At 42.7% G+C, this 26017-nt stretch overlaps 1 protein-coding gene across 1 annotated transcript in view; it reads right to left on the bottom strand.

Annotated features, from left to right (window-relative positions):
- The window catches only part of fhit (fragile histidine triad diadenosine triphosphatase), a 368579-nt gene that overhangs the window by 30306 nt on the left and 312256 nt on the right, over nt 1–26017 (bottom strand). Inside the window, exon 8 of the mRNA XM_083771365.1 lies at nt 425–535. Coding sequence (XP_083627491.1) covers nt 434–535 — 102 coding nt within the window. The 3' untranslated portion in view covers nt 425–433. The remainder of the gene's footprint in view (nt 1–424; nt 536–26017) is intronic.

Genomic DNA, 26017 nt, shown 5'->3' with positions numbered 1-26017 from the left:
GTGTTACTGAAGAAACACTAAGGCACTAAAGCAATGATTGAAATGCCAGCTCAGTGGCCAGCTTGTGGTCAGAGTGTTCGCCCTGAGACTGGAAGTTTGGGGTCATATACCAAAGACTGTACCCGGTGGGGACCCAGTGCCTCCCTGCTTGGCACTCAGCATATCAAGGGTTGGATTGGGCTAAGTCTCTGCGACATACAGTACGCTACTAGTGTCATGTCCAGGGGGTGTACTTGTATACATCAAGCTGCCTCACGCTAACGAAACAGCTGCCTCATGCTATAAGGAAACATATAGGCTATTTTAACTAAAGAAAAACACTTAGTGCACCTTTAATGTAATAATGATGTAATACAGTATCTTTATTATTATTATTATCATCATCAGCTATCCTTCTAGTAAAAAAATAATAATAATAATTTACCAGGTGTGCTTAGTTGAGCAGTTTTCTCAGTTCTGAAGCTTCAGCAGCCATTTCCTCCTCGGTTCTCCACTTGGAGGGAACGTCCTCGTCTTCACGGTCATGCTTCTGCAGCTGCACAAAGTCACATTATTGTATCAGTGGAAAAAAAAACGCTGACAACTGACCATCGCGTACAGAAATGATATGAGAACGTACAGGAGCAATATTATATGCTGATGCTAGTAGAACCTTCCACCATAATACTGTAGAGTGTGTGTGTGTATGCGTGCGTGCGTGCGTGCGTGCGTGCGTGCGTGCATTAGTATAATCAGTGCGGGGCCGGGTATCATTGGTGGGAAATGTTTGTTTTCATTGTGATACGCGATAAGTTAGTTCAATTGATCCGAGGCAGAACACAATGGATTGATTGATCATTAAAATAAACATGCTCTGAAAATGCATGCCGCCCACCCATCAGACCACTTAGTAGCCTGGAAACCAGACCAATCTGACATTGTAATAATGATAATAATAATAATAATAATAAGGGTAATGATAATAATATATAATTTGGTCTGGCACCGCTCAGTTGTGATTGGATTTAACTCCCTCCGAAGAAGTGAGGGACCAATCAGTATGAAGTAGTGAGGGACCAATCAGTATGAAAATATGGGGCAGGTTTATCACCAGAGGCATTAACCCATTCTGACCTGAGATCAGATTCATACGAGGTTTCCACTGGACACACACTGGTCTGATTAACCCATTCTGACCTGAGATCAGATTCTAAAAATGTCAGTCGTTCGTCGATTTTTCAAAAATAGTAGATCTGCTATTTTTAAATAGCTAAAGCATAACATAATGCCAACACCAAAACGGGTTCCCGTACAGAATGTGTTAAAATAATAAATAAATCATCATCATCATAACCTTTATTTCAACTCGTGGTACAGTCGAGGGGCATGCCCTCATTTTCAAGCCCGAGATACAGCACAATCATCAACAGAATGATATTCACATAATTATTATACTCCTTGAAATGCAGGTTCCACACAGAGATTCCAGACTAATATCGATGCAGTGATATTAGTGTGGCCATGCCAGATCTATGGACTTTGAAGAGATTTTCAAACGGGGCCCTGATCCAGAAAAGGCTGAGAGCCACAAGCTGTCGAGAAGAAACCTTGTATCTCTGCAGAGGTAGCAACAATAGCCGATCTACAAGCTCACAATGTTGTGAGGTTGTACATGTACTAAAGTTTTTAAAAGTTAAAGTGGTTAGGCTACTGTAATTACGCCTGATATATTTAACCAATGAAAATGAGTAACTAACAACAGCAAATAATACCTACAGTACGTTATTTAGTCACATTGGGAATACCGGTTCCTTTTTCCATTTCCTGAACAGTAACATTTATGGATATACAAGGTTTCAACCCGACAGCAACGATACGTGTACTACAGAGTACAGTATATGCATTTTGCTGCTATATATGGATGATGTGATGAAGTCATTCACCATTTTAACCCATTCTGAACGGGCACCCATTTTGGTGTCGGCATCATGTTATGCTTTAGCTATTTAAAAATAGCAGATCTACAAGCTCATATCGCGCCACCGAGTGGCGCGATACGAGCTTGTAGGTCTGCTATTTTTGAAAAATCGAAGAGCGACTGACATTTTTAGAATCTGATCTCAGGTCAGAATGGGTTCATCAGACCAGTGTGTGTCCGGCGGAAACCTCATATGAATCTGATCTCAGGTCAGAATGGGTTAAGTATCACCCCTAGAGATAGAGAACACAAATTCCTAGTCCTCGTGAGCATGGATGACGGTCACGCTGAACATGGGTTTTGTCAGCGCTTCGCCCTAATGCAACCAAAGCCTGACTGAACAAAAGGAACGCAGGAAATGAAACAGATCAGTTATGACTGAGTAGCTGCTGCTTGCCACCGGTTGTTCAAACAATTGAAAACAAATGTGTCCTGTGGGTCTGGACGGCGGTGAAAACCCCATGATGACAGAAAAACAACAGATGAAAACAACAACATCGCCCCTCAGTTAATCTTCCAAAGCATAAACAGAGGTGACATCTGAAACAGAAATGTGCCACCCCTCAGGCGGTGTAAACATAGAAGAAGCATTATGGTCTATTGACGCAGAGAAAATAAGCAGCATTTGTTTTTTTTTAAAGAAAGAAAGTAGACATTGACTGTGACATTGGCTGGCTGGCTGCTGACTTCATACCGTACCGACTTGCAAGGCTAAATTCTATTTCATAAACAAGGAACACCTTAGTAGTGCTCCCACATGGAGGCTGTAGAGATGTTTTAATAGCCAACGGGGGTCTGAGTGTGAACTTAATGGAGGGGGGAGCCATATAACCCGGTGAAATACAAACTATGTGAAACATAAAGCATCGAAACAGCGCAGGGTCAGATTTTAACAGCCTGGCCATCTCATGGGGAAATGTCATACGTACCCATTGTTTAGACAATGTTAAGCCACGGGCTGAACCTAGAGGCAAGTGACCAGAAATGAGATCTCTTTCCTCCTGCCAGACTCGGAACATAAAACAAGCAGCACAACAAGCTCAGCAAAAGCGCCAAGACTTTTTATGTCCTCGAGATATGTTCACAGCGCGGTTTGGCTCCGCGTGGACAGATCAGCCGGACAATTGTGGCGCTAGTGTGGCCTAGTAAGTCATCAAAAAACCCACACAATTACAAATACCTAAGCGGAACGTGAGGCCATAGACAAGGGAGATAGTTTATGGCCTTTAGGAGTGGGGCAGTAAAATGATTCAGCATGTAATAGATTCTCAATGTTTTCCACGGCTGCCTCACCCCTGAACAGTCTTGGAGGCGAAATGCACCGGGGGGGTCATTACATCAATACGACGTCTCCTTCCAGCGCTGACAAGCATGGTTTCTCTTTTGCCGGCTACATTTCTGTTCCGTGCGCAGCAGAATGTGACCCTGCATGGCTGGAGAGCTTGTCAGATCTGGCCTCGACCAAAGTAAAGAGGAGAATCGCCTGTCATCGGGACCACAGCGGTTGCAAAGGGGGTGTAGGATGAGATGGGGGGGCATGTATGTCTGTGAAGGGCCAGGGGGAAATCTTCTGCCTCAGCCCGAACCGCGCGGGGCCCGCTTGGAGCAACGGCGCACTGCTCCAACCCCAGCCAAGCCTTGTCTAAACCATCACATTGAGTTAGAATCTCCCCCACTTACACCCCGCCCAACCCCCCCCCCCCAAAAGGATGTCTTCAGAGCAAAAGGACAGGATGTAATTTGTGCTGTATTGCTGTTGTTTGTACTGGTATAATAATGTTGACGGTATCGCGTGTCCGCGTGAGTGGGTCGGCTGCTTTCTATAGACCAGTTGAATGAACACTGGTGAGCCATCGCTTCACTCATGGAACGTTACCGGATACAATAATTAAAGAATTGACAACTATTAGCAGACGGAAAAATGTCATACAGGAAGGGAATCCTTTTATAGCTGCCCCATTATTCAATGCAGTTTCTAGTTTAAAGATGAACCACACACAAATACAACCTAGCAATTGTAGGTTTATGGTTTATTGTAGGGGATGTGTGTTTATATCATTACATTTCACATGACCAGATTGAAAAGTCTCCAAAAAGTGATTACATCAAATCTGTGTAAGCCACTTAAATGCACCACTTAAATGCACACATCTTTGACGAAAATCGCTGATCTGCAAGCTGTGTTGTCGTGCCTATTATTTCTTCTGGACATACTGTACAATGTACAGTACATTGACCGGACATGGACATATCCATGGGGATGCATTGCTATGCTCCATGGTGGTTAATTAAGCTAATATATTTCATACAGTACAAAATCACACTGCAGTATATGGTATGGTCTGATACACACATAACAACTGTGTTAATAAGTGTTTTTATTTAAACATATTGCCATTTGTTCACACACTATAAATGTACACCAAACGGAAGTCATGCAGGATTATTTCACATTAATGCAAAGCGGGTACGTAGAGACGCATCACACTCTGGGACTAATTTTGATTTAGGGCCTGGCTCAGTGCTATAATAAACACATTGAACAGTCTTTTGCTTGTTAGCGCTGCATAGTGTCAGTAAGATAATACTGTATGTTAAGCCACCAGTATGTATGTTAATTCATATACTCTAAAACTAGCACATTGCACGTGCTGGTTGGAGATTAACTGAGAAAGTTTGACCCTGCTATTGGGAGGACACCAACTGCTTGACAATGTCTAAAGTTATTAGGCGCAGGCAATGCAACCAACACTTTAGAGTAGTCTGGACGTCATTGAAATGACCTCTCTCTATCAGGAGAGTGAATCAACGGACATACGACTTACTGATAGTAGCTTTAATGTTGTATGGTATTGAAACATTTTCTAAATTCTGCGAGGCAGCACATTTGTAGAATCCTACCTAGTCGTTACATAAAGCAGTGTTTCCCAGAGAGACCCAAAAGAGAAATTGTCTCCCCGGGGACTCAAACAAGTGAAAATATCCAACATAAGCTTACAATGCGTCACAGTGCGTCATAAATCCATGACGTAAATCTGCTATTTTCACACGCTTTCACAGAGGAAGCATGTGTATACTACATTTGTGTCAAAAATGAGCTCAAAGTTCTATGGATGGGATCAGAATCGGATTCAGAATCCATGCCACTGCCATTGAATTCAAGCCATGAGAAATGCATTAAATAAAGTATTGCTCAATGGACATAGCTGTGGGTACAGTATGTGCGACTGTGATTGACAGGCATTGCCCCGAGGACATGCAATGACTAGTCACATGGGTTGGGTTAGTTATCAATGGAGTGATGGAGTGTGGGAAGAAGCTATTCTTATGTGTACCGTGCTCTCCAGTTGTTCTGAAAGTGGGGTCCGGGGACCCCCAGGGGTCCTTGAGGGGGTTTGCAGGGCGTCCCCAGCAAAATAATACAGCATCAAAATCAGTTTAACCCTATTGTATACAATACTTTGGCAATTTGAACAACACATCACAATGTGATTCGTAGTGAGCTTGTAGATCTGCTATTTCCAAGATTTTTGGAAACATTCTTAATGATAATTAATAATTTTGAAATGTTTTGACAGCACTAATCTTGTTCTCTGGCACAACATCTTTTCAGATGGGTATCAGCAGCCAAAGACATACAGTTCAGTTTACATTTGGGGGTCCTTCACATGAAAATGTTTTTTTTTAGCAGGGGAGGAGTTTGAAAAAGCTGTGGCCAGGAAGCGTGTGGCCGGCAGTGATCTGCTCTGCCCACATTCTGGCTCTAGGATGAAGGCAGCCAAATCAAGATATGATTATGCACAGATGGTCACCGGAAATACTACAATTTGTGACATGTTTCAGAATGTAAACACCAGCTGCTTTTTCTTTTGGTTCGTTCCAGATATATAGCCTACTTTTAACGAATGCTACCTTTGGACTACATTACTAAAGATGCATTAGTCTCTCGCCAGCTCAATCCATGTTCTTTTGCATAGTCCTGTGTTAGCATTTCAACGCTATGCGCGCCTCGACCTTGGCCCTGCGTCCTGAGGTGGACAGGCCGGAGCGCACAGGTAGGTCAGGGGGTAAGTATGACTCTCTTAAGGTCACAACCAGACATTTCACAACATTACAGCTCGCTCTGAGAAAAAGCTGTGAGCAAAGGAAACAGGACGGATGGACGGAAGGACGGACGGACGGACGGACGGACGTACAGAAATATTCTCCACGCTATATATTTTAATGCTGATATTATCAGCATGCGTTAGGCATTTATGGAACTCCGAGTTCCCCGAAATCCCTGATGACAAATCCCAGATGACAACTCCAACTACATCATTAGCGAAAGTAGCTGTGACAGTTTTGCCCCCAGCTGTTACAAAGCTGCTAGATGTTAGCCGGAGCATTAAACACCAATCCCTGTTGAGGCTAAAGTCATTTCAAGGCAACGGCTGATGGAGCCACAAACCTAGAAAACATTTGCAAAACCAAACTCCTTCTCGTCCGTGCCAAACAAACATGGCCCTGACTCCCAAGATAAAACTGAAGCGCGAGAACAAAACAGCCATCCTTTAGAAAACAATAGGCAATAAGACACATTGCATTCGTATAATATGCATGTGTCTGACTTTGAAATTTCCTTGGACTATTGATTGTGATGTGCTGATAAACTAAGGCTCATCAAGCATTCATCAATGCTGTTTGTTCTAACGGCAATACCCAATACCCAAAGCCTGCTTGCAATGTTGATTCAAAAATAATTAGAAATGCATTTACAAAAAACAAAAGTTTGTCAGTGGTGAAGTCATACTGTATACCTTTATAGTGCAAATGTTCTATTCTTAAGGATACAAGTTACAACAAATCGTAAATACAGTTAGCTACTCTAACTGCTACTGGACAATTACGAGACACAAACTTCAACTTATATTGATATAAGAGTATGTTAAGTGATATCTATGTACTTTGATGCACTGATGTGCTTATATCTCATCATTTGTTTTACCCAGAGTCACTTAATGATGATGACACTGTATGCGTATATACTGTAAATGGCACGGTTTTGTATTTTAAAAGTGCTAATGTGCCACTTCACTTTTGGACTCCAGGAAGAGTATATAGCCTTCACTGTGGTGAGGACTAACGGGCGATCCGTAAAAAAAACAATAAACTTCAACCTTGTTATCATTGTGATATGCCAATGATGTGCCAAAGATGGGCAACAACACAGTAAAGAGAGGGAGAGTCAGAGAGACTGAGAAAGTGGATTCTGGGGCTTCTCTCCCTTTCGTGTATCTGAGCGAAGGGAATTACGCTCCCCTGGTGCCTTCACCAGCAGCTGTGGTGGTGTCGTCCAAGCATGTGCTGGCGTGTGCGTGCGTGCGTGCGTGCGTGTGTGCATGCGTATTTATGCCTGCGTGCGTACATACTGTAAGTGTGTATGTGTGTGCAAGCACAAGAGTGTAACCGTGCGTGCGTGCGTGCGAGCGAGCGTGCGTGCGTCCCTGAGGCCCTGTGTTAAACCTCTTTAGTGCAGTCCCACTTCTTAGATGTGGGGCTGCCAGTTGTAGACACAGAAACCCTGCTCACTGTGTCAGTGATGAACACGCCTATGCATACTAATGTCCTGTGTGTGCGTGTGTGTGTGTGTCTCCATCTACCCACAGCCAGCCAGAGCACCCACTGGCTCTAACAGGCTGGGCTTATACCTAGTCGTCCGACGGTGTCGCGCACCGATAGGCAATCTACAAGCTCAGAACGGGCCACGCTGCGCCGCGTACTGAGCTTGCACGTCGCCTATTTTCGGCAAACGACACCGGCGGCAACTAAAGCATAAATCTGGCTTAACCCATTTTGGACTGATTTTCTGAAAAACCTATGTTTCTATGTCAGTGGTGCTCAACCTTTTTCATCTTCAAGGATCCCCATAATTATCTCTATTGGGCCACGGACACCCCATCTCAAAATATGTAGTTCCAGGGACCCCCCCGGAAGCAAATATTTTAGTTAAAATGTTTGCTCTGAAATATTATATTCAATGATTTGCGCCACATTTTAACGACTTTTCAAAAATAGCAGACCCGCAAGCTTGCAGGTCTGCTATTTTTCAATAGCTAGATTATATTATAACACCAAAACACCAAAAGGCGTCCCCGCCTAAAATGGGTTAAAGAGGCTGTAGGAAGAAAAGTAGTACCACCACCTGGCCTAACACTCACTGTGTCGCACAGTGGTTCATACACGCCTGAGGACAGGTTACATCTGCTGGAAGAAGCCGGGGTGATCTGCCAACCTTAGTTCCCCCCCCCCGTCCCCTGTCCCCCGTCCCCGCCCTCCCCGCAGCGCCTATTGTAATGTTTAAATTTATGGTCTTATTAATGACACAAATGTGAAACCGAGCACTGTAATGTGTTTTATCAGCGCTCCTTGACATTTAACAAGACACTCCAACTAAAGGGAGGCAATACGAGGCCTCGGAGGGGTCCTGACAGGGAGGAGACCTTACCACGTGCACCGCTAGCGTCGCAAGGTCAGGCTAGAGGTCGTCTAGCAATCATTGGGGGGCAAAATGAGCTCCAATGGGAGGTCTTTGTTCCCGAGGAGAACACAGGGCACCACTCATTAGGTCATTTGTCATGCTTGATAGACCCATAAACAGGTGTCTGTGGAATTAATATCCCAGGGATATGAATTAAAGATTCATTCTTAAGGAGGAATTACGATAAGAGCAATTTGTACGGGACAGAGGCATTTAGTCATAATTTGGGCTTTAAGGGCATTCAAAAAGGTCGCCAAAATGTCTTCAAAATGGTTCAACAGATTCAAGATTCAAGTATACACTATAACTACCATATTTTAATTGTTTGTTATCAATCGCAGTGTTTCTCAACCTGCGAACATAAAAAAATCATAATATTTTAATTTCATTTTTATAAAAATAAATAAAATACTACTAATATCCAGCCGATCACCAAACGTATACCTTAGTTACGTCATCAAGAACGGTGGTCCCTGATTGGCCGACGGACAACGACACACCCAGCTGATTACTAGCCTGGGTTCCACCCTGATTTGCTGCGTTCCGCGGGGCTGAAATGTCACTTGCGAAGTGACGGAACGCAGCAAATCAGGCTGGCTGATTACAGTACTTACAGTACTAGCTGATTACAGTAATAACTAGAAACTTGCGCCTTGAATAAATCCCATTTTGACCTGAGGTCAGATTCTAAAAATGTCTTCTACATCCTGACAGTTATCTGAAAAAGCCATGTTTCTATGTCAGTCGTTCTTCGATTTTTCAAAACTAGCAGACCTACAAGCTCGTAGCGCGCCACTCGGTGGCGCGCTATGAGCTTGTAGATCTGCTATTTTTCAATAGCTAAAGCATAACATAATGCTAACACCAAAAGGGGTCCCCGACCCAAAATGGGATAATAATAAAAAAAAAGATAATAATAAATAAATCTAAACAAAATTGTTATCACACATACCAACTATATGTTATTGCTCCCAATGTAAACATGTACCTCTGTGATCATTTCCAAGCCGTTTGACTGCACCAATAATTAATATTAAAAATATTGAAATATTTGATTATCCCCGCATCGACGCCAATGCAAACGTCGGCGGTCTCCAGGAGCAGACCGACCGCGCTCTCCGGGCCCACGGCTCCCGCCAACGCCACTATAGGCCTACCACGTGGCACCAAGCCGCTCGTTATGACGACGACTACAGCGGCGCGCCGTTGAACAATAGGGGGCGCCACCGGCCCAGCGACGTGCCCCGGCCACCTTTCCTATGTGCGCCAGCCAACAAGGGCTTCCCTCCACCTTGTTTCCATTGTATATAACCCATTCTGACCTGAGATCAGATTCATACGAGGTTTCTACTGGACACACACTGGTCTGATGAACCCATTCTGACCTGAGATCAGATTCTAAAAATGTCAGTCGTTCTTCGAATTTTCAAAAATAGCAGACCTACTGTACAAGCTCGTAGCGCGCCACTCGGTGGCGCGCTACGAGCTTGTAGATCTGCTATTTTTCAATAGCTAAAGCACGACATGATGCTAACACCAAAATGGGTTCCCGTTCAGAATAGTGAAAAACCTGTAGGGGTCCATTTGGAACCACCCCAAGGAACCCTGAGGATATACCTGGAACCCACTTTGAGAACCACTGCTCTATATACATTAACAAACATGGAACTTTTAGCGAAGCTGCCTTTCTTTCATTTCACCAGTGCAAGCCTGCATGGCGAAATATGGACGGACACACTAACTTTGTCTCGTAGGGTTCTAAAACAAAAATAAATCCTTTGTAAATATGCATGTGTGCACTCACTAGTCGCTATAGTGATCGTGCATATGTGAAATGTGTGTATTGAATTTAGCAAAACTCATGTTCCCTCTTTCCATCTCGCTTCTTTGCCTTAAGACTAAAATAGAGATGGCAGCTGTGAGAGCAAAATCTTTTAATCTGCCGTGGTAATTACCTATGGCAATCTGCCTTTTACCAGGGATAGTTCCATGAATCTCATTAGCAGCAAACCTGATAAAGTGTCTTTGGGTTTGTATTCTGAATGGATTGATAACGCGCGCCAGTCCTGTCTCACCGTTGCCAGGTCTGTGAGGACTTCACTGGTATCTCAAACCCGCTTATTTTTGTTTAGTTTGCAGAGCTTATAAGGGCATGTTTCTATGCTGAAAATATCCAGACTTGTCACTTGATAGTTGATACTAATGTCCTTCCTACGGAAATAAGCATACAGGGGACTTATCCAATTTGAGCATGCGGTTGAAATGAGTGCATGTGAGACTATAGCATATGCTTTCATGTTTGGTTTGTAAACCTGCAGCTGTAATTTTTAGATTAATACAGTCAGCATGAGAAGGCTTTGTTCTTTGCTAAAAGATAACAGGGAATGAGAGAAAAATGGCCAGTTTTCAACGCTGTTTTATGGTCAGTACAAAGTCCACATTTTAGAATAGAATGTGTGTGCAGATTGTTTTTTATTCATCATTTCAACTCATATACTCATATAGATCTCTAGTATTGTGCTAATGTCATGTAATTGATGTACCTTAACATAAACATTTAAACTTATTTGATCTTGTGACAACAATACAATGCAGTGGCTTTGCAAGAGCAAACAAAAAAATCCATGCCATGCTTATTGTCCCTGTGAGCAACAGTTATATGCACGTCTTATTTCCAGGTCTTATGCGATAATAATAATAAACAATGCCACCCTCTTATGGGCAACCGCTATTTAACAAATTGTGCTGAACGGAAACACATATATTAGCAACATATTTAGCACCTGTGGAGTGTTCATATGTTAATGGCATATATACTGTATATATACATATATATATAGCTAGCGCGCAATAGCTATCTTTCTCTCGAAATGTTAATATTGTAATCACGATGCAGTGTCAAATCAGAAATGATCCCTGAACCTCGCAGATCTGATCATCACCGGAGGACAGCGCCCTAGTTTCCAAGAATACAGCATTCAAAGTTGACCGTTAAAAGGGAAGTAAATGCTGCACGCAGGAAACCGGCCGGGTGTGGCTGAGCAAGGCGTTGCCTAGCAACCGGCTCAGGGCTAAACGTTGATTTTTAGCGAGACCGTTTCATATCGATATAAATGATATAAAACTTAGATTTACTACTATGGTATACAAGCGTTCAATTCGATAGAACGTAAATAGATTATACGTCTAAGGCATGACATGTAATGCTCCGACAGATAAAGTGCCAATGATGCTTATATCAAAGAGGCATGTCACATGGAAGGTGTGAGGATTATTAAGTGTCAAACCATCTCTATGTTTAGCTATGGCTAGTTTACCAACAGGGTATAGAACATTCATCGCTAATTATTTTCTCCTCATCCATATTCTTTCTGTTTAAAACAATGACATCACCTGCTTATTAAACAAGACAGGACTAGTGTTGTTTACAACCTATTATTTACAGGATCTGTGCAGACCTGCAGCTTACATAACATAAAACGGGTTTGTGTTTTTCATCCATATATTTACATTGCTGTTGGCTGAAAAACCTTGTATCCTCCATATGTAGTTTTCCCCCGTAAAGCCCATTTTTTTTACTTTGTCGTATGACAGTGTCATGGAAACCAAAAATTGCCAATCTTCTATTATTGCTTTCTTGAAAATGATTGAACGTTTTTGAAAATGTTTGAAACTTAACCCCGGTACAAAATAGGGATACCAGGTCATTTAACCATTTAACATTTAACCAATGAAGGGTATTATGAAGAGCTTGTGACTAAATAATGACAACACTGGAAGACAGTTTTGGACATATATCTGTACACGGTTTCCACCCGACAGCGACAGTATAAAATACTGCGAAACACGTATGAAGTCGTCAATGCGGGGATGGATGCCATATTGTGATTCAGTGGTCTATGCCCTGCCTGCGTCACTGCTTGAAAATAGAACTGAGCTCTGAAAGACGCATCTGCAGGTTTTGACGGCCCACTTGACGCCTCCAGTCTGTCTCTGCAGCCACTGAAAACCATCGGTGCGTTTCTGGCTCGTTCTCTCTTTACTCTCACATTATGCTCTGCGAAGGCATGAAAGCCAAGAAAAAGTTTTAATTAAAAACAAAAGTGAACGCACTAGATAAGTTTGGCAAAGAATATTGCTTTTCGTTTCTCAGAACATGAAATGTAATTTGTGCCGTTTCTGCACGCTATGAAACAGGCTTGTGTTGTGGATAATGGCAAAAGCACAGCGTGCTATACTGTGGGGACAATTGTCTAACCAGGTACCTATTCTGGGGCAAAACATGATTGAAAATAGCAGATCTACAAGCCAAAACAAATCTAAATGCTTTACAACATGCTGCAAGCATGTAGAGTGGCTTTTCCCGGGGAATGAGCTGTCTTCCTCCCAGGAATGGTCTCTTGACTTAAATTCATGGCATCAGGCCGCTCTCAATATCAATAATTCTAAATGAATTAAAGTACGCATATTTCTTGAAAAGTATGAGCTGAGTCATAGAATGGAATAATAACACTCTGACCTTTCCTTGGTTAGTGTTTCACAGAAGCATGATCTGTTTTCAAAAGTAGAATCAGTGGTCACTACAGGTTCCCCAAGTGAACAAAGGTGATTGCTGACCGTGCAAAAAATATGTACAAAGCCCCACCTAAGCGGCCTTAAAGATGAATTTGAAATAACTGATACTCAGCCTAGAAGTAGGCACAGATTTAATCAAATAATTCCATAGTGCCTTTTCCCCATTGAAGTGAGAAAAATAGCTTGTTTTTGTAAGCCAGTACAGTGTGGTACTATAACGTGAATAGATCAATGCAACAACAAAATACACATGCCCAGGCATGCACCTTTGAAGGTGTAACCACATATTGCAGAGCGAAAGCATTCAACTGTTTCACCATTCGCACTATATCCTCAAAAGAGGACTCGGGAAATACCGAGCGGGAGAGAGAGAAATTGCACTTGATTAACCCCTGGCAACCCCATTTTCTCCTATGGCGACTGAGTGTCGGACTGCTCGTGGGCCGCAACCCTGCGACGTTGGACAGGACATGCTTTCATTAAAACGTGACCCCCTGGGGTGACCAAGAGAGGTCACCCTGACCTCAGAGCCATCTCACAACCATGGAGATAAGGAGAAGCGTTCCATATAGGTACTGTAGCCAACACACTCATAGGCGGCAGTAAAAACGAGCCTATATGGAAGCATATGGCACCAGCCAGGATCATAAATGAGACTGGGCTGGGTTAAGACCCTCCGTCTGTCTATCAAACTGGGATGGAGGAAGGATAGGACGCCCCTGACCTGCTGCCGCCTCGTCTTTCCCTCATTGTCTCTAGTCTACCTGAATAATTGTCACTGTTCATTATACGTTCATATAACTTTTATTTTACACAAAGCAATGACATACTTTATAAATATATGCAAAACTCATAACAAATTCATATATATGATATTCCAAAGCTCTACGCCTATATAGCCTGCTGTAAGTAAGCTAGTGGACTCATGGGTTAGGTTAGTTATCTCCCGTTTCATCTTTTAATTGAATCGGACCACCTAGATTGACTTGGCGTAAATAAATAAACTTACCTCGCGGCTCAAATAAACTCCATCAAACAGAATGTTTTAAACCTCAGACCGTTTTCATTAATTCATGTCCGTTTCTGAATAGCATTCTGGATGAAAAGAATGAGAGCAATCACAGTTTTAAAACTGAATGACTCTCTTGGATTTATGCTACCACACCCTGTTTGACGCACGTACGTAGCGCTAGTCCGATGACTGACGTCCCAATATTCCGACCATATGAGCCCCATACTAACCCTATCCCCAAACCCTGACCCTAACCATAACCGCACGCGGAAGACACGGGTGAGTCTTAACTGGCCACGTAGTCGGACTAACGGGATGTTGGACTAAGGCGTGCCCCCCGCTTGACGTGTGGTAATTAGTCTCAGATGACTTCATCACTTGCCAGTGTCGCCATCGCAGGTAAGAAGCTGTTCTGCTGAAGGGAACAACATTAGCCTTGTGATGTTGATGTTTCTCTGACAAATTAAGACCCATAGTTCCATTGGCAGCAAAAGCTCATTAGACTTTGGTGGCTAAATTGTTTTAGCTAATGCTAAGGAGCTTGGAGCCAGTGTGTGTCACTGGCAGTTGGTGTTATGGGACTGTCTTTATTGCAACTAATTAATTAGATCTTGTAAAAGTTTTACAACAAGAAGCATGGGTTGTCATCCTAAAAGTTGGGTAATAAACTCAGTCATATAGGAGTTACAGTATTATCTTAAGCTGCAATTAGGGTTTGAGGTAGGGTGTGGGACTCATGACTGCTCATGACTGCTCACTACTGAACATGCTCACTACTCATGACTCCTTTCTCCCCTCTACAGTCTACAACACATCTCTGCTGAGAATAGCCAATCTGCAAGTTTGTAGACCAGCTATTTTTGCAAATACTTGCCCCCAGAATATACTAGGGGGAGGGGCATGTGCTTAACTTGATTTTGACAAACAACATTCTATTTTCAAATTTCACTCTTTCGCTCTCTATTCATGTTTGTCTTTCACTCTTTCCATCTCTCAGTGCCTCAGATCATTGGCTCTCTCCGCTGTATGCAAAGTCCACATTATAAGCACCACGCTGTTATGCGGTCTGCATTGAGCTAATGATGTGTGCCTAGATAAATCTGTCTCAATATCTGTCATTTACCTTGACGAATGACGTCAGACCTTCCTTTCAGAGAGAGAAGATTACTGAAACAGACAGTGAGTGTGGCCCGACTGTGAACTTCACAAGATAGCAGCTTGATTTAGAGAATTAATGCATTCCTTTTCATTAAGGCCTGCCACCATGTTATTCCTGGTTTGGAGGTGCTTTGTTTTGTTTGTTTTTTTGTTTTTTTCAAATGAAAAATGCCACCACATAATGAGAGAGCTGTCTCCTTCCCTAACACAAAGTGACTGGCCGTCAACACGAGTTACAGAAGGACACAGAAACGCAGGATAAACATGATGAGAGACTGAGAACATTGCTTTGAAATGATGAGTGTTTTCATGTACATACAGCTGCCAAGGACATAAAAATAGCCTGCATGCTTCTTCAACAGTAAAATGCTTTAAGTTAACTTAAACAAATTTTCTCCCCCAAAACAAATTCCATAAAGGAGTTTTACCACCTCAAACTTGGCTCTCTGTCTTTGCCCACATTTAGAATAATTCCAGTGGGTGAAATAATGCAGGACATAAATTAATGGCATCTATCTATAGGCTTATTATATAGCTTTTAAAATGCACAACATCTCGGCAAATTTATAAATTGGAATAATGAATGAATGCGTTTGGATAACGGGCGGATTATAAATACACACACATGGAGTCGGGTACCAAAAAGCTCACCCGCAGGTCTCTAATGTCAATACGTTTAGAAAGAAATAGAAACATAGACACAACCCCTCATTAACTCTTTTTTGCCATGCTAAGTGGCAGCAGAGTGTAGCTAAGCCTGTACCAGCCATAGACTGTAAAAAATATGGACAAAGCGTTCCCCGGGTCTAACATGAACGTAAAATGAAGCCTGTAATAATATGCTAATTCCTGATGTAAGTCGCCATCTTTGGTACCAGCTGGCCATTGGCTGGCTCCGTTTTGTATACCAGCTGGTCATTGGCTGCCCAGACAACGAGGCGGGACTTCCCCCCTTCTTCTCCGTTGGTTTTTATTTTGACTCGAGTGGGAGGGGAATCCCGATCATAGACTGTAATGGTAGCCACGCCCCTCAGAACATACGCGATGGTTTTTTTTCTTTATGGTCATTTTTTTAATTAATGGGACCATAATTTTCCAAAAAGAATATTATGAGAAATGAGACTTTAAACTAGTGACTGGAAGAAGAAAGTATTCATGACCATGTTTATTAAGGTAATACAGTCTAGGTGAAGTTGGGCCAAAATACATGGGCCTCTATGGAGCTATGGGGCTTTTTGGGTCCGGTCCAGCGCCACAACAGGCCATTATATGAACTACCGATTTCAAATGAGGCTTCACGAAATATCTGGCTGACTGCCCCCCTGGTACCAGCCTCCAGACCAGGAGGCTATCATTAGCATTAGCTCACGCTGTATATCTGATGTTTGTGCTTGTGCTGCATTCCAGTTCTTTCCTTTTCTTCTCTTTTCTTCTTTTTCGGCGCGTCGGTTTCTCTCAAAGGTAGACAGACGCGCCACCATCGATGGTATATGACGCCAAGTCTCACGATTTGAGGCGAGGGTATAGACTGGTGCTGATCAATGTGACATGCACGGAGGGATTTATTTAGACAATCTCTATCTTTGGACCACCGATGTTACGATGGCCAGAGGAGAGTTCACCGTACAGAGTTCACCGTATACAGTACAATCTACAATCTACACACACAAAAAAAGGAGTTAATATGCTAATATAGAATCAACATGCTCTTCCTGCTAGGCCTTATATGTCACACCTCCAATGGTGCCCATGGACTACGCAAGTACGCATGCAGGCTTCTCTGAGCCAGGCCTTTACATGGCCGGATAATAAAAATCACACCCGTGTGAAGTGAGGGGCACTCTTGTCCTCGCACGTCATCCAATAAAAAATGAATATACTTCTTCATGAATTAATTTGTCAACTTATGTTATTATCTTTTAACCATGATACAATGTTTAAAAAAACTCATCTTTTCACCATGATCATGTAAGATGACAAATGAATTTATGTGATATACTGTATATATATATCGGCTTTTGAAAAGCCGATGTGATATATATATATATATATATATATATATATATATATATATATATATATATCACGTGGGCTTTTCAAAATACAGTGCAACTGTTTTAATTCAGCTTGGGGCTCATAAGTCCCAAGCTGAATTAAAACAGTTGCACTGTATTTTGAAAAGCCAATTTGCTCATCCACGTAAATTCTCCTTTCATTGTCAATGGCATTTAATGTTTGTCTTGCCACAAAAAGCCGATTTGTTCAGACACATATGACGTAAATTCTCCATTCATTGTCAAATGTGACACAGGTTAAGGACTAAAAGCTTTATAGGAGGCCCTCAGAAATGTTTTGCTGCAGAGTCATCAGCTGGGACCACTGCTATTTTCACTGTCTCGGAGTCGTTTCACATCCCTAATCTCATCCCAGAGAACTACTCCTCTGCTTAACTCTTAACGCGGAGCTGCCTTTTGCTGCTTGCCACCAGGTCATGAATCTTTCTCCCTCCTCTCATTTGTCCTTTGCTGCTGCTTCTCTGATGGTCACCTCACCATGCCTGCTGTTGCATTCTTCATACAAGATCTCCCCAAACAGGTTTAGCTTGGATTCCACTGACCCGTGTAGTGCACTTTGCAGCCTTTGGCCACTTGATCTTGTTCCTGCGGGGTGGTGTCTTCAGGCTCCTGGCCCTATGACGTGACTCTGTCCTTGGGCCACTTTGGTGTGCTACTGGGTTCAATATCTCTTTCTTCCTCTTCCCTCCAGCCCTGACACTGGAACGTTGGGACCAGATGGCACTGTGGTTGTCTTGTCCTGTCTTGGACTTGGATGGCTGCGTATCTTTGGTCCGACATGCAATAGTCCGACACCCTATACCCCAAACCCTAAACTAACCCTAACCGCACGCGGAAGCCACAGGTGAGTCTTGACCGGCCACGTATGTCGGAGCCACGGGTGAGTCTTAACCGGCCACGTGTGTGTTAAAGGAGAATTCCATACTAGAAGGCTTTCTTACCTTTATTTGTAGTTGTTATGTCCCCACCAAAGAGGTCCAGGTGTTATTTTGTGCAAAAGTGCATATAGGCCACTAATCGACCACAAAAGCCAAGTCTTCGATCTGTACATTATGGCAGTGATGAAGATAGCTTAAAGTGGTGCTATTAAGATTGATATTTGAGCTTGACGTTATAATTTTTCCCCCTACCATAAGCCCTCAATTTCCATCGCAATAAGTAGTAAAGTGTGCCGCTTGGGATACGCTTGGGAAGAGAGGATATATACAAAATAAATTGAGTGATGACTAGACAAAGTGCCAATCGGCACAGGTCTCCACCAGGGCAGGTCAGGTTGTGGCCTCATGGTGGCGCTATAACAGGCTGTTGAGGAAGATTTGGGCCGGAGGTTCGTGTTGGAGGGATGCAGGTACAATGTTTTTCCATGTGTGCATACATAAGTTGTATACAGATCGATGCAGTTATAGCTAAAAACAGGAATTGGCCTGTTATAGCGCCACCGTGAGGCTGATTTTGAGGAAAAAAATGTGGCATGTCGTCCTCGGCCTAGTGAAAATGTGCGTGTATAATTTAACGGAAATTGCACACTGTGTTTGTGATTTGTGGCCTTTTTTCGAAATGGACGAATCGTGTGAGCTTTGAAAGCCAATCTTAGCCAATCAGGATGTAAGATGGGAAATGGTGCCGCTCCGTGTTGATCACATGACTATGGAGATAGTGTATACCGATTTGCGTGAAATTTGGATAAAATCTGAAGGAGTAATAATAGAAAATGTGTTTTACATATGTCGGCCTCCTGGAGGCGCTATAAAGAGCAGATGTGAAAAATTCCAGGCAAAGGTTTTTCCTTGGCCTCTAGGGAGTTGGCATACAATAACAAAGTTATCCACAGATCCGTGCAGTTAGAGGTAAAAACTTTTCGGCCAGTTATAGCGCCACCTTGAGTCTGAGTTGAAATTGTTCATGTGGCATTTCGTCCTGGGCCTAGTGGAAATGTGGGTGCACAATTTCAGGGAAATCACGCGATGTGTTCATGATTTGCAGCATTTTGTTTGAAACTGAGCACTCCTGTGAACTTTGGAAGCCAATCTTAACCAATCAGGATGGAGTGTGAGATATCTGAAAGACCGTTTCGTTGAATGGCTCTAGAGAGACTGTGTACCAATTTGCGTGATGTTTGGACAAAATCTGTGTGTACTGTGCAAAAACTTGTTTTGCACAAAGCAGCCTCCTGGTGGCGCTATAACAGGCCGTTCTGGAAAGTTTGGGGCAGAGGTTCATCGTTGGCATCCAGGGAGTGTGTGTGCAAAATTTGGCATCGACCAGGTTAACGGTGGCCGAGATTAGCTGCTCACGGACACACGGACGGACGGACGGACGGACGGACGGAGTGCAAAACATACTCTCCCCACATGCCTTCGGCCTGGTGGAGACAAAAATAAGCGAATTAGCACAACACACCATAGCCCCATTCAATTCAATGCAATTCATTGAGGGCTTCTAGCATGGAATTCTCCTTTAACCGGCCACATATGTGTCTTAACTGGCAACGTATGTCGGAGCCATGGGTGAGTCTTAACTGGCCACTTATTACAGACTATTGGTACGTCGGACTAACGTATATGCCCCCCACCTTGGGTCCCATTTGTCTGACCTGCCTTGCATGTCCCCTCAAAGTTGCATTTTCCCAATTGCACCCACACTTCCTGAGGAAGGTCAGACTCCGTCCATGTGTAGGCCCTTCTTTCATCCCGCATCTCTCGGAGAGCCTTTGGGTTGCTGTTTTCTTTGTTTCGTTTTCGTAGTGAGAGTTGGGTGTGTCCTCTTGGGAAACTAGAGGGTAGGGTTTCTCCCAGTGCAGTCTATCCTGCTGCCACCAGTCTCTCCTGGTTGTCCTCCATTTTCCCCTGGACTTCCCGGGACCAACTTGCTCCAGAAGTGCATTGTTTCATACAGATGGTCTTGCTGCTATAGGCCTTGGGCCTGTCCTATACCTCCAACGGTGCCCATGGTGCACTAATATGCACAGCAGGGGCATCCTCTTCCCCCGAGCCAGGCCTTTATTTAATGATTCTTATAATGGTTATGGGATGCTGTGGTTTTACTCTGTAGTTTCCCTCCTCTTTGCAGTGCTCAGTTTATTTACAGCAACGTGCCTACTTGGCCCCAGTCCAAGCACGGTGAGCACATGCGCATACGTGTGTATACGCACGTGTGGACATGCAGAGGTGTCCACGGTGACAAGAGTCCCAGAGGACCGCTAGACAATCTGGTGTTTGTCACAACAATCCTGTCATCCTCTTTTGGCCCTGAGAAAACTAATTGCTCATCATGGTGACTTTGGCCACACTGTTGTTCGTGCCCTATATATTCCTTCCTGGTCGTGAGAGTAAGCAGGAAGTGCAGAGGAAAAGGGGTGCAGTTACAGGAGCTGCTTCTAATTGAGCCGGCAGCGCTCTGTGAGTCTGAGCTGTTCATTGTGTTTAAGGGGCTGTCAGTGGGTGGGATAGTCTTAAATGCTGACCCACCTGGCCCGGCCAAGACTTTGTCTCCTCCTCTAAACACTCGTCAGCAAAAAAAACAAACAACCACTGATTTAAAACTACAGGGCCTGTTTTAGGGAGCGGGTGATTTGAGTGCAAACACACGCACAACAAAAACGCCCACACAAGACAAAACTAATGTGTTTATTCACAAACGCCTACTACTCAAAACTCAAACGTCTATGCTTCCACACAAACTGTATATGTGGACTATACCTAACTTAATAGTTCCCATTTTTACCTGGCCCCGACAGTTTGTGCTCGACAGTTTTGCTGGTGACGGTACATTTGAGAGCACAAGGGGTTATGTTGTTCTGAAATTTCGCGTTAACCTATCACACTTTAAATTTGCATAATAACATCAGCTGTTTCACAGATGAGGCTTAGAGGCTTATGCAGCCATACTGAAGCACTACTTAAGGACACGTGGGCGAGCCGTGGCTGAACATCAGCATGCGTGCCTATCCACCCTCATGAATACAATGCAGATTCTGGATGAAATAAACACTCCATTCTTTGCCTATGAATTTGCATCTTCCATGACCCTAATGTTTGAATCCTTGCTGTTCAAATTAAAGGGAAAAATATCATTTTGGCAGATGTTCCTTTCTTAACTACTGTACATCGACATTCCACACTTATTGCCGCGTGGTTTAAACTACAAATAGCAAAGTTCTAAGCAGTATTGCCATTGCCAATAACTGAGGTGAATTGTCACAAATTGGCCACTAATGGACCACAAGAGCTAAGTCTTCTGTACATTATGGCAGTGATGAAGATAGCTTAAAGTGGTGCTATTAAGATTGACATTTGACGCTTGACGTTATTATTCTTTTTGCAATGACATGCTTGAAAAACCTGATGACAAAGTGGGATAAACACCAGATGACTGGACAGATCTTTCTTACCCAGAAAGAAGACATGAGAATGTATGGATTTAACTGGGAGTCCGTGTCGCTGAAGTCTGTTTGTGTACCTGCTCTATCTGTAATGATCTCTGTCAGGACCGCAGTGTTCCTCTCTAAATCAGTGCTAAATAAAAATGGCTGTGCCTGTGAGGCACACCGGTGGGACGTCCAAATCTCCAGGTACACCTGCATTTATATCAATGTAAAATAGCCTCATAACTCTGTAAACATATTATTTTGTTTTTTTTGGGTTTTTTTTTAAGATATTTTTTTTGCGGCTTAAGGGATAGAAAGTAGGCTGACAGGAAACGGGAGAGAGATGGGGGGATGACATGCGGTAAAGGCCGTGTCGGGTCCGGGAGTCGAACCCGCGGCACACCGCGACTGGATCACCAGTCCTGTGCCCAGACCGTTACGCTACGGCCTGGGCCACATATTCTTTTCTAATGCCAAACTGTGAGCTTGTACTGTAGATGCCCGGTTTAAAATGGTCAAAATTATATTAACATTATATATTTTTAAATGTGTAGCTGTATTGGGGAATGAATGAGTAAAGTACTGATTTAGTAAAATCATAAAATACAAAGTACTGATATAGTAAATTTAAAGTAAATTCATACTATATTATAAACAGTGGGTAGTAGTAGTAGTAGTAGTAAGTAGGCCGTCTGGTGGTCTCACGGAAACCTTTTGAGAAGTTAACCAGAGGTGGGAAAAGTACTCGTATTTTACTGTAAGTAAAAGTACCAAGCCTAAGCTGGCTCCTTTCTAGGCGAAGAAGCAGCGACTCTACTCAGAGTCTCTCTCGTGTGACTAAACTTCTCACCCTATCTCTCATCGAAGAACTCATTTTGGCCGCTTGTATTCGCGACCTTAGTCTTTCGATCATGACCCACACTTCATGACCATAGGTGATGCTATGAACCAAGCATTTATGCTTGGTTCATATAATCTACACTATAGAATTCTATGTCTACATAATATGCTATCTAAATGTCATAGTTTTAGCCTTTGCATATGCCTGCAAGGTCGTCGAGGTTAGGGCAAGTGTTATGGCAAGTGCTGCAATGCTGGGTTTTCAGACTACAGCGGAAGATTGGGAGATGGTGGGAAGCAACACAAGTCAATGAAGGCATGGGCTAGACATCTTCAACCCAGAATGTTGCATTTTGGGCTTTGGATACTTTGTTCATTCCACTGTCGATGAATCAGGATGAGAGATGTAAGTTGTGGTCTATAAGCATATAATACAATGACAACATTACATGTTGATTATTTATGCAATACGCTGCAAAAGCACAGCAAGTTGCACCACACCATTATATTAGTAAACAAAAAATCTAAAATCATTAATAATTAGTAGAAAATACTCCTATATACTAACGTTATATTGTGTTGTGTTGGTGGGGTATGCTTTGGAAATCTCACGACCATACAGGTATAACCACCTCATAAATAATTCGAACAAATAGTGCACATAACATTCTGAAATAGTCTCACGGTGCCTCAATGCTTTGGTTCAATTAAGAGCTGAGACACAGATTTTCCACATAAATTTAAAGTATTCCTAAAGGTTTATATTTTGTAGAATAACAATGTACTGTAGCACATCTTCTGACTGACCTGATTGCAGTGTTGGGGAGCTAAGTGGCTGAGGGACAGTCCAAGGGTCATTCAATTCATAGGATTAATAGAGCATGCAGCATACACTCCGGAACTTAACAATTAGCATCATGTGAGACACACTTATAATTGCTCCTGTGTTCCAATTATTGTTTTCATTGAAAGCTTGGGAAAATGTACGCACTTATTATTTAATAAATAACGGTAGTGGGTCGCACACACCAAGACTTCAGTTCAAAACATTTATTTCTTTTTTGAACAGGGACAAACGTTTCGGCTATCCAGCCTTCGTCAGTGTCACTGATGAAGGCTACCGACTACGTTATTTATTTCATATGTTTTGAACGGGTAACACACCTAAAGTCCGAGCGCGGTGGTCACATGAGTAATTTATAACGACGGGCTAACGACGACCTTAGCCTGTCGGGCCCGACCAAACAAGTCCGGTTGGCGATCGACGTCCGACTAGAAGTCCCGACCATGCAGGTCCCAACCTGTCGATAGCGTCCGCTACTGGTCGGCAACTCGTTCCAGGGCCGTCGACGCCCATGCGGTGTGCCTTTGTCTTATATGTCTAGTCAGACTGAACAGCCCTTTCAAGTGGAATATTGGCATGAATACATTCTTAAGTCTATTCATGTTATTAAATTAACATAAAAAAGTGGTGAAAACTTGCAGCCACTCACTGCATTTTCACTCCTGATTTCTTGTTCTACTTATCTGTATTCAAATGAAAATAAATTAAAGCCTGGCATGTTACTGCACCTAATTCCAAGTTATTTTACTGCCAATGAAATGTTTGCAGGCCGTGTAGCCTACTGTACTTTTGGAATGCAACTCTAGGGAAATATGAAAAGCCCAGAGGCTCCGGGGCCGCGCAGTATGATGTGGCAGCATTTCAGGCAGGTCAGTAGTGCTTTCAGCAATCCATTGGATGCAGATTACATTAAACATTAATCCATGAACAGAACACAGCCTCCTAATTAAGTAATTAATAGGAGACGACATCAAAGTCAGTCTTGAGGTGAGAGGGGGGAAGAAAATCAATGCGCCATTGGCATTTGTTTGGAAAGTCAACCACACAATGCACGTCAAATTAATTTTCTACTCCTATACAGTAGCTTGTCTTGATTAACAACTATGATACATTTATTTATATTAATACTGCTAATGTACTATATATATATATAAATTAAAATGCAGAAATAATGGAAAAAACTAATCTGACGTGTATAACACACTCATAATGTATCCATATTTCTGAATATGTTTATACATATATCATGTATTGTGGACCGAGCTGTGTCCTTCCACAATACATGATGTAGATTGCTTTACTAAAATGTTAATGTAACACTGTGCTGTAAGTGTAAGTAACAGTCTGTTTGATGAGATAAAACAACCAATAGACACCTGATACAGTTCATTATCTCTGCCTATATATATGAGGAACTCAATTTGACTTTCAAATAGACCCTTCCCTATAACACCCCCACGCTGCAATTACTGCATACATCAATGTATAAGTGATTTGAAATAGCTGTTTTTGTACATCTGTATTGTCTGCTGTAAAGGCAGATGGAATTTAAGGTTGCGCTTGAAACCTCACACACACACACACACACACACACACACACACACACACACACACACACACACACACACACACACACACACACACACACACACACACACACACACACACACACACACACACACACAATAATGTGTTGTCCCACCTCTCCTCTCTTGACATTCACCTTGCATTGCACTGAGGGGGATGTACTGTAGTGAGATCCAAAATGCTATACCGGCCGGGAGCTTAAGAACGGTGTGCGGACATAGTAATTCTCTCTGGATGTACTAGGTGCCTCTTCCACAGTGATGGCCCTTAGTCGTTTGCCACGAAATTACATGAAGAGATTCAGAGAGGAATTTTCAGTCCTCTTCATTTCACAAAGTGTTTATATAAAAAAAAGATACACATGGCCTTATTTAAATGGGCACAACGTCACACTCACCACATGAACACTAGTGGTACAAAAGGGGGAAAAGGAAGGAACTACAGTAAGTATAGACCCCGGGGAGGACCATACGTGAATGAATACATGCTCTAAACACTATGCTTTTTGTAAGTAATCCCATTACTTACAAAACCAGAATGTTCCATATTATTATGTTTCAGGAATGGCATATTTTCTTTTCATTTTTTTCTTTTTAATGTTATCTATAACAACACCCTTGCATTTTAGTGCAGTAGTCTGAGTGTATACAGTCTCATGTAAAGCCTAATTGTATTGTGGTACATCTATATTCCACGCCGTTTTACACCAAGCATGAATACACCATGATAAATGGCTATCTTCTGCACGTCAGTGGTTGGCATTTGCATATTACTAATATACCAGGACGGGTGCTTATAAGCTGAGGCAGGCACTGGCTATAAAAGAAGACAAGTGCCACGTACCCTTCAATGGACACACAAAGAGCCACCTCAAATAAGAGATGTCACAACATCAATGAGTACATTTAGAGGAGGTTGTTTGGTTATTAAGCACTATTGATTTTGTAGTCCAAATTTGCACACCAATAGAGCTCTCTCTCTCTCTCTCTCTCTCTCTCTCTCTCTCTCTCTCTCTCTCTCTCTCTCTCTCTCTCTCTCTCTCTCTCTCTCTCTCTCTCTCTTCCTATTTCTCCTTCGGCATTC

Source organism: Protomyctophum parallelum, assembly GCF_964188405.1.
Source record: "Protomyctophum parallelum genome assembly, chromosome: 8".
NCBI classification, from domain to species: Eukaryota; Metazoa; Chordata; class Actinopteri; order Myctophiformes; family Myctophidae; genus Protomyctophum; species Protomyctophum parallelum.
This window is presented reverse-complemented; position numbering and strand designations above follow the sequence as displayed.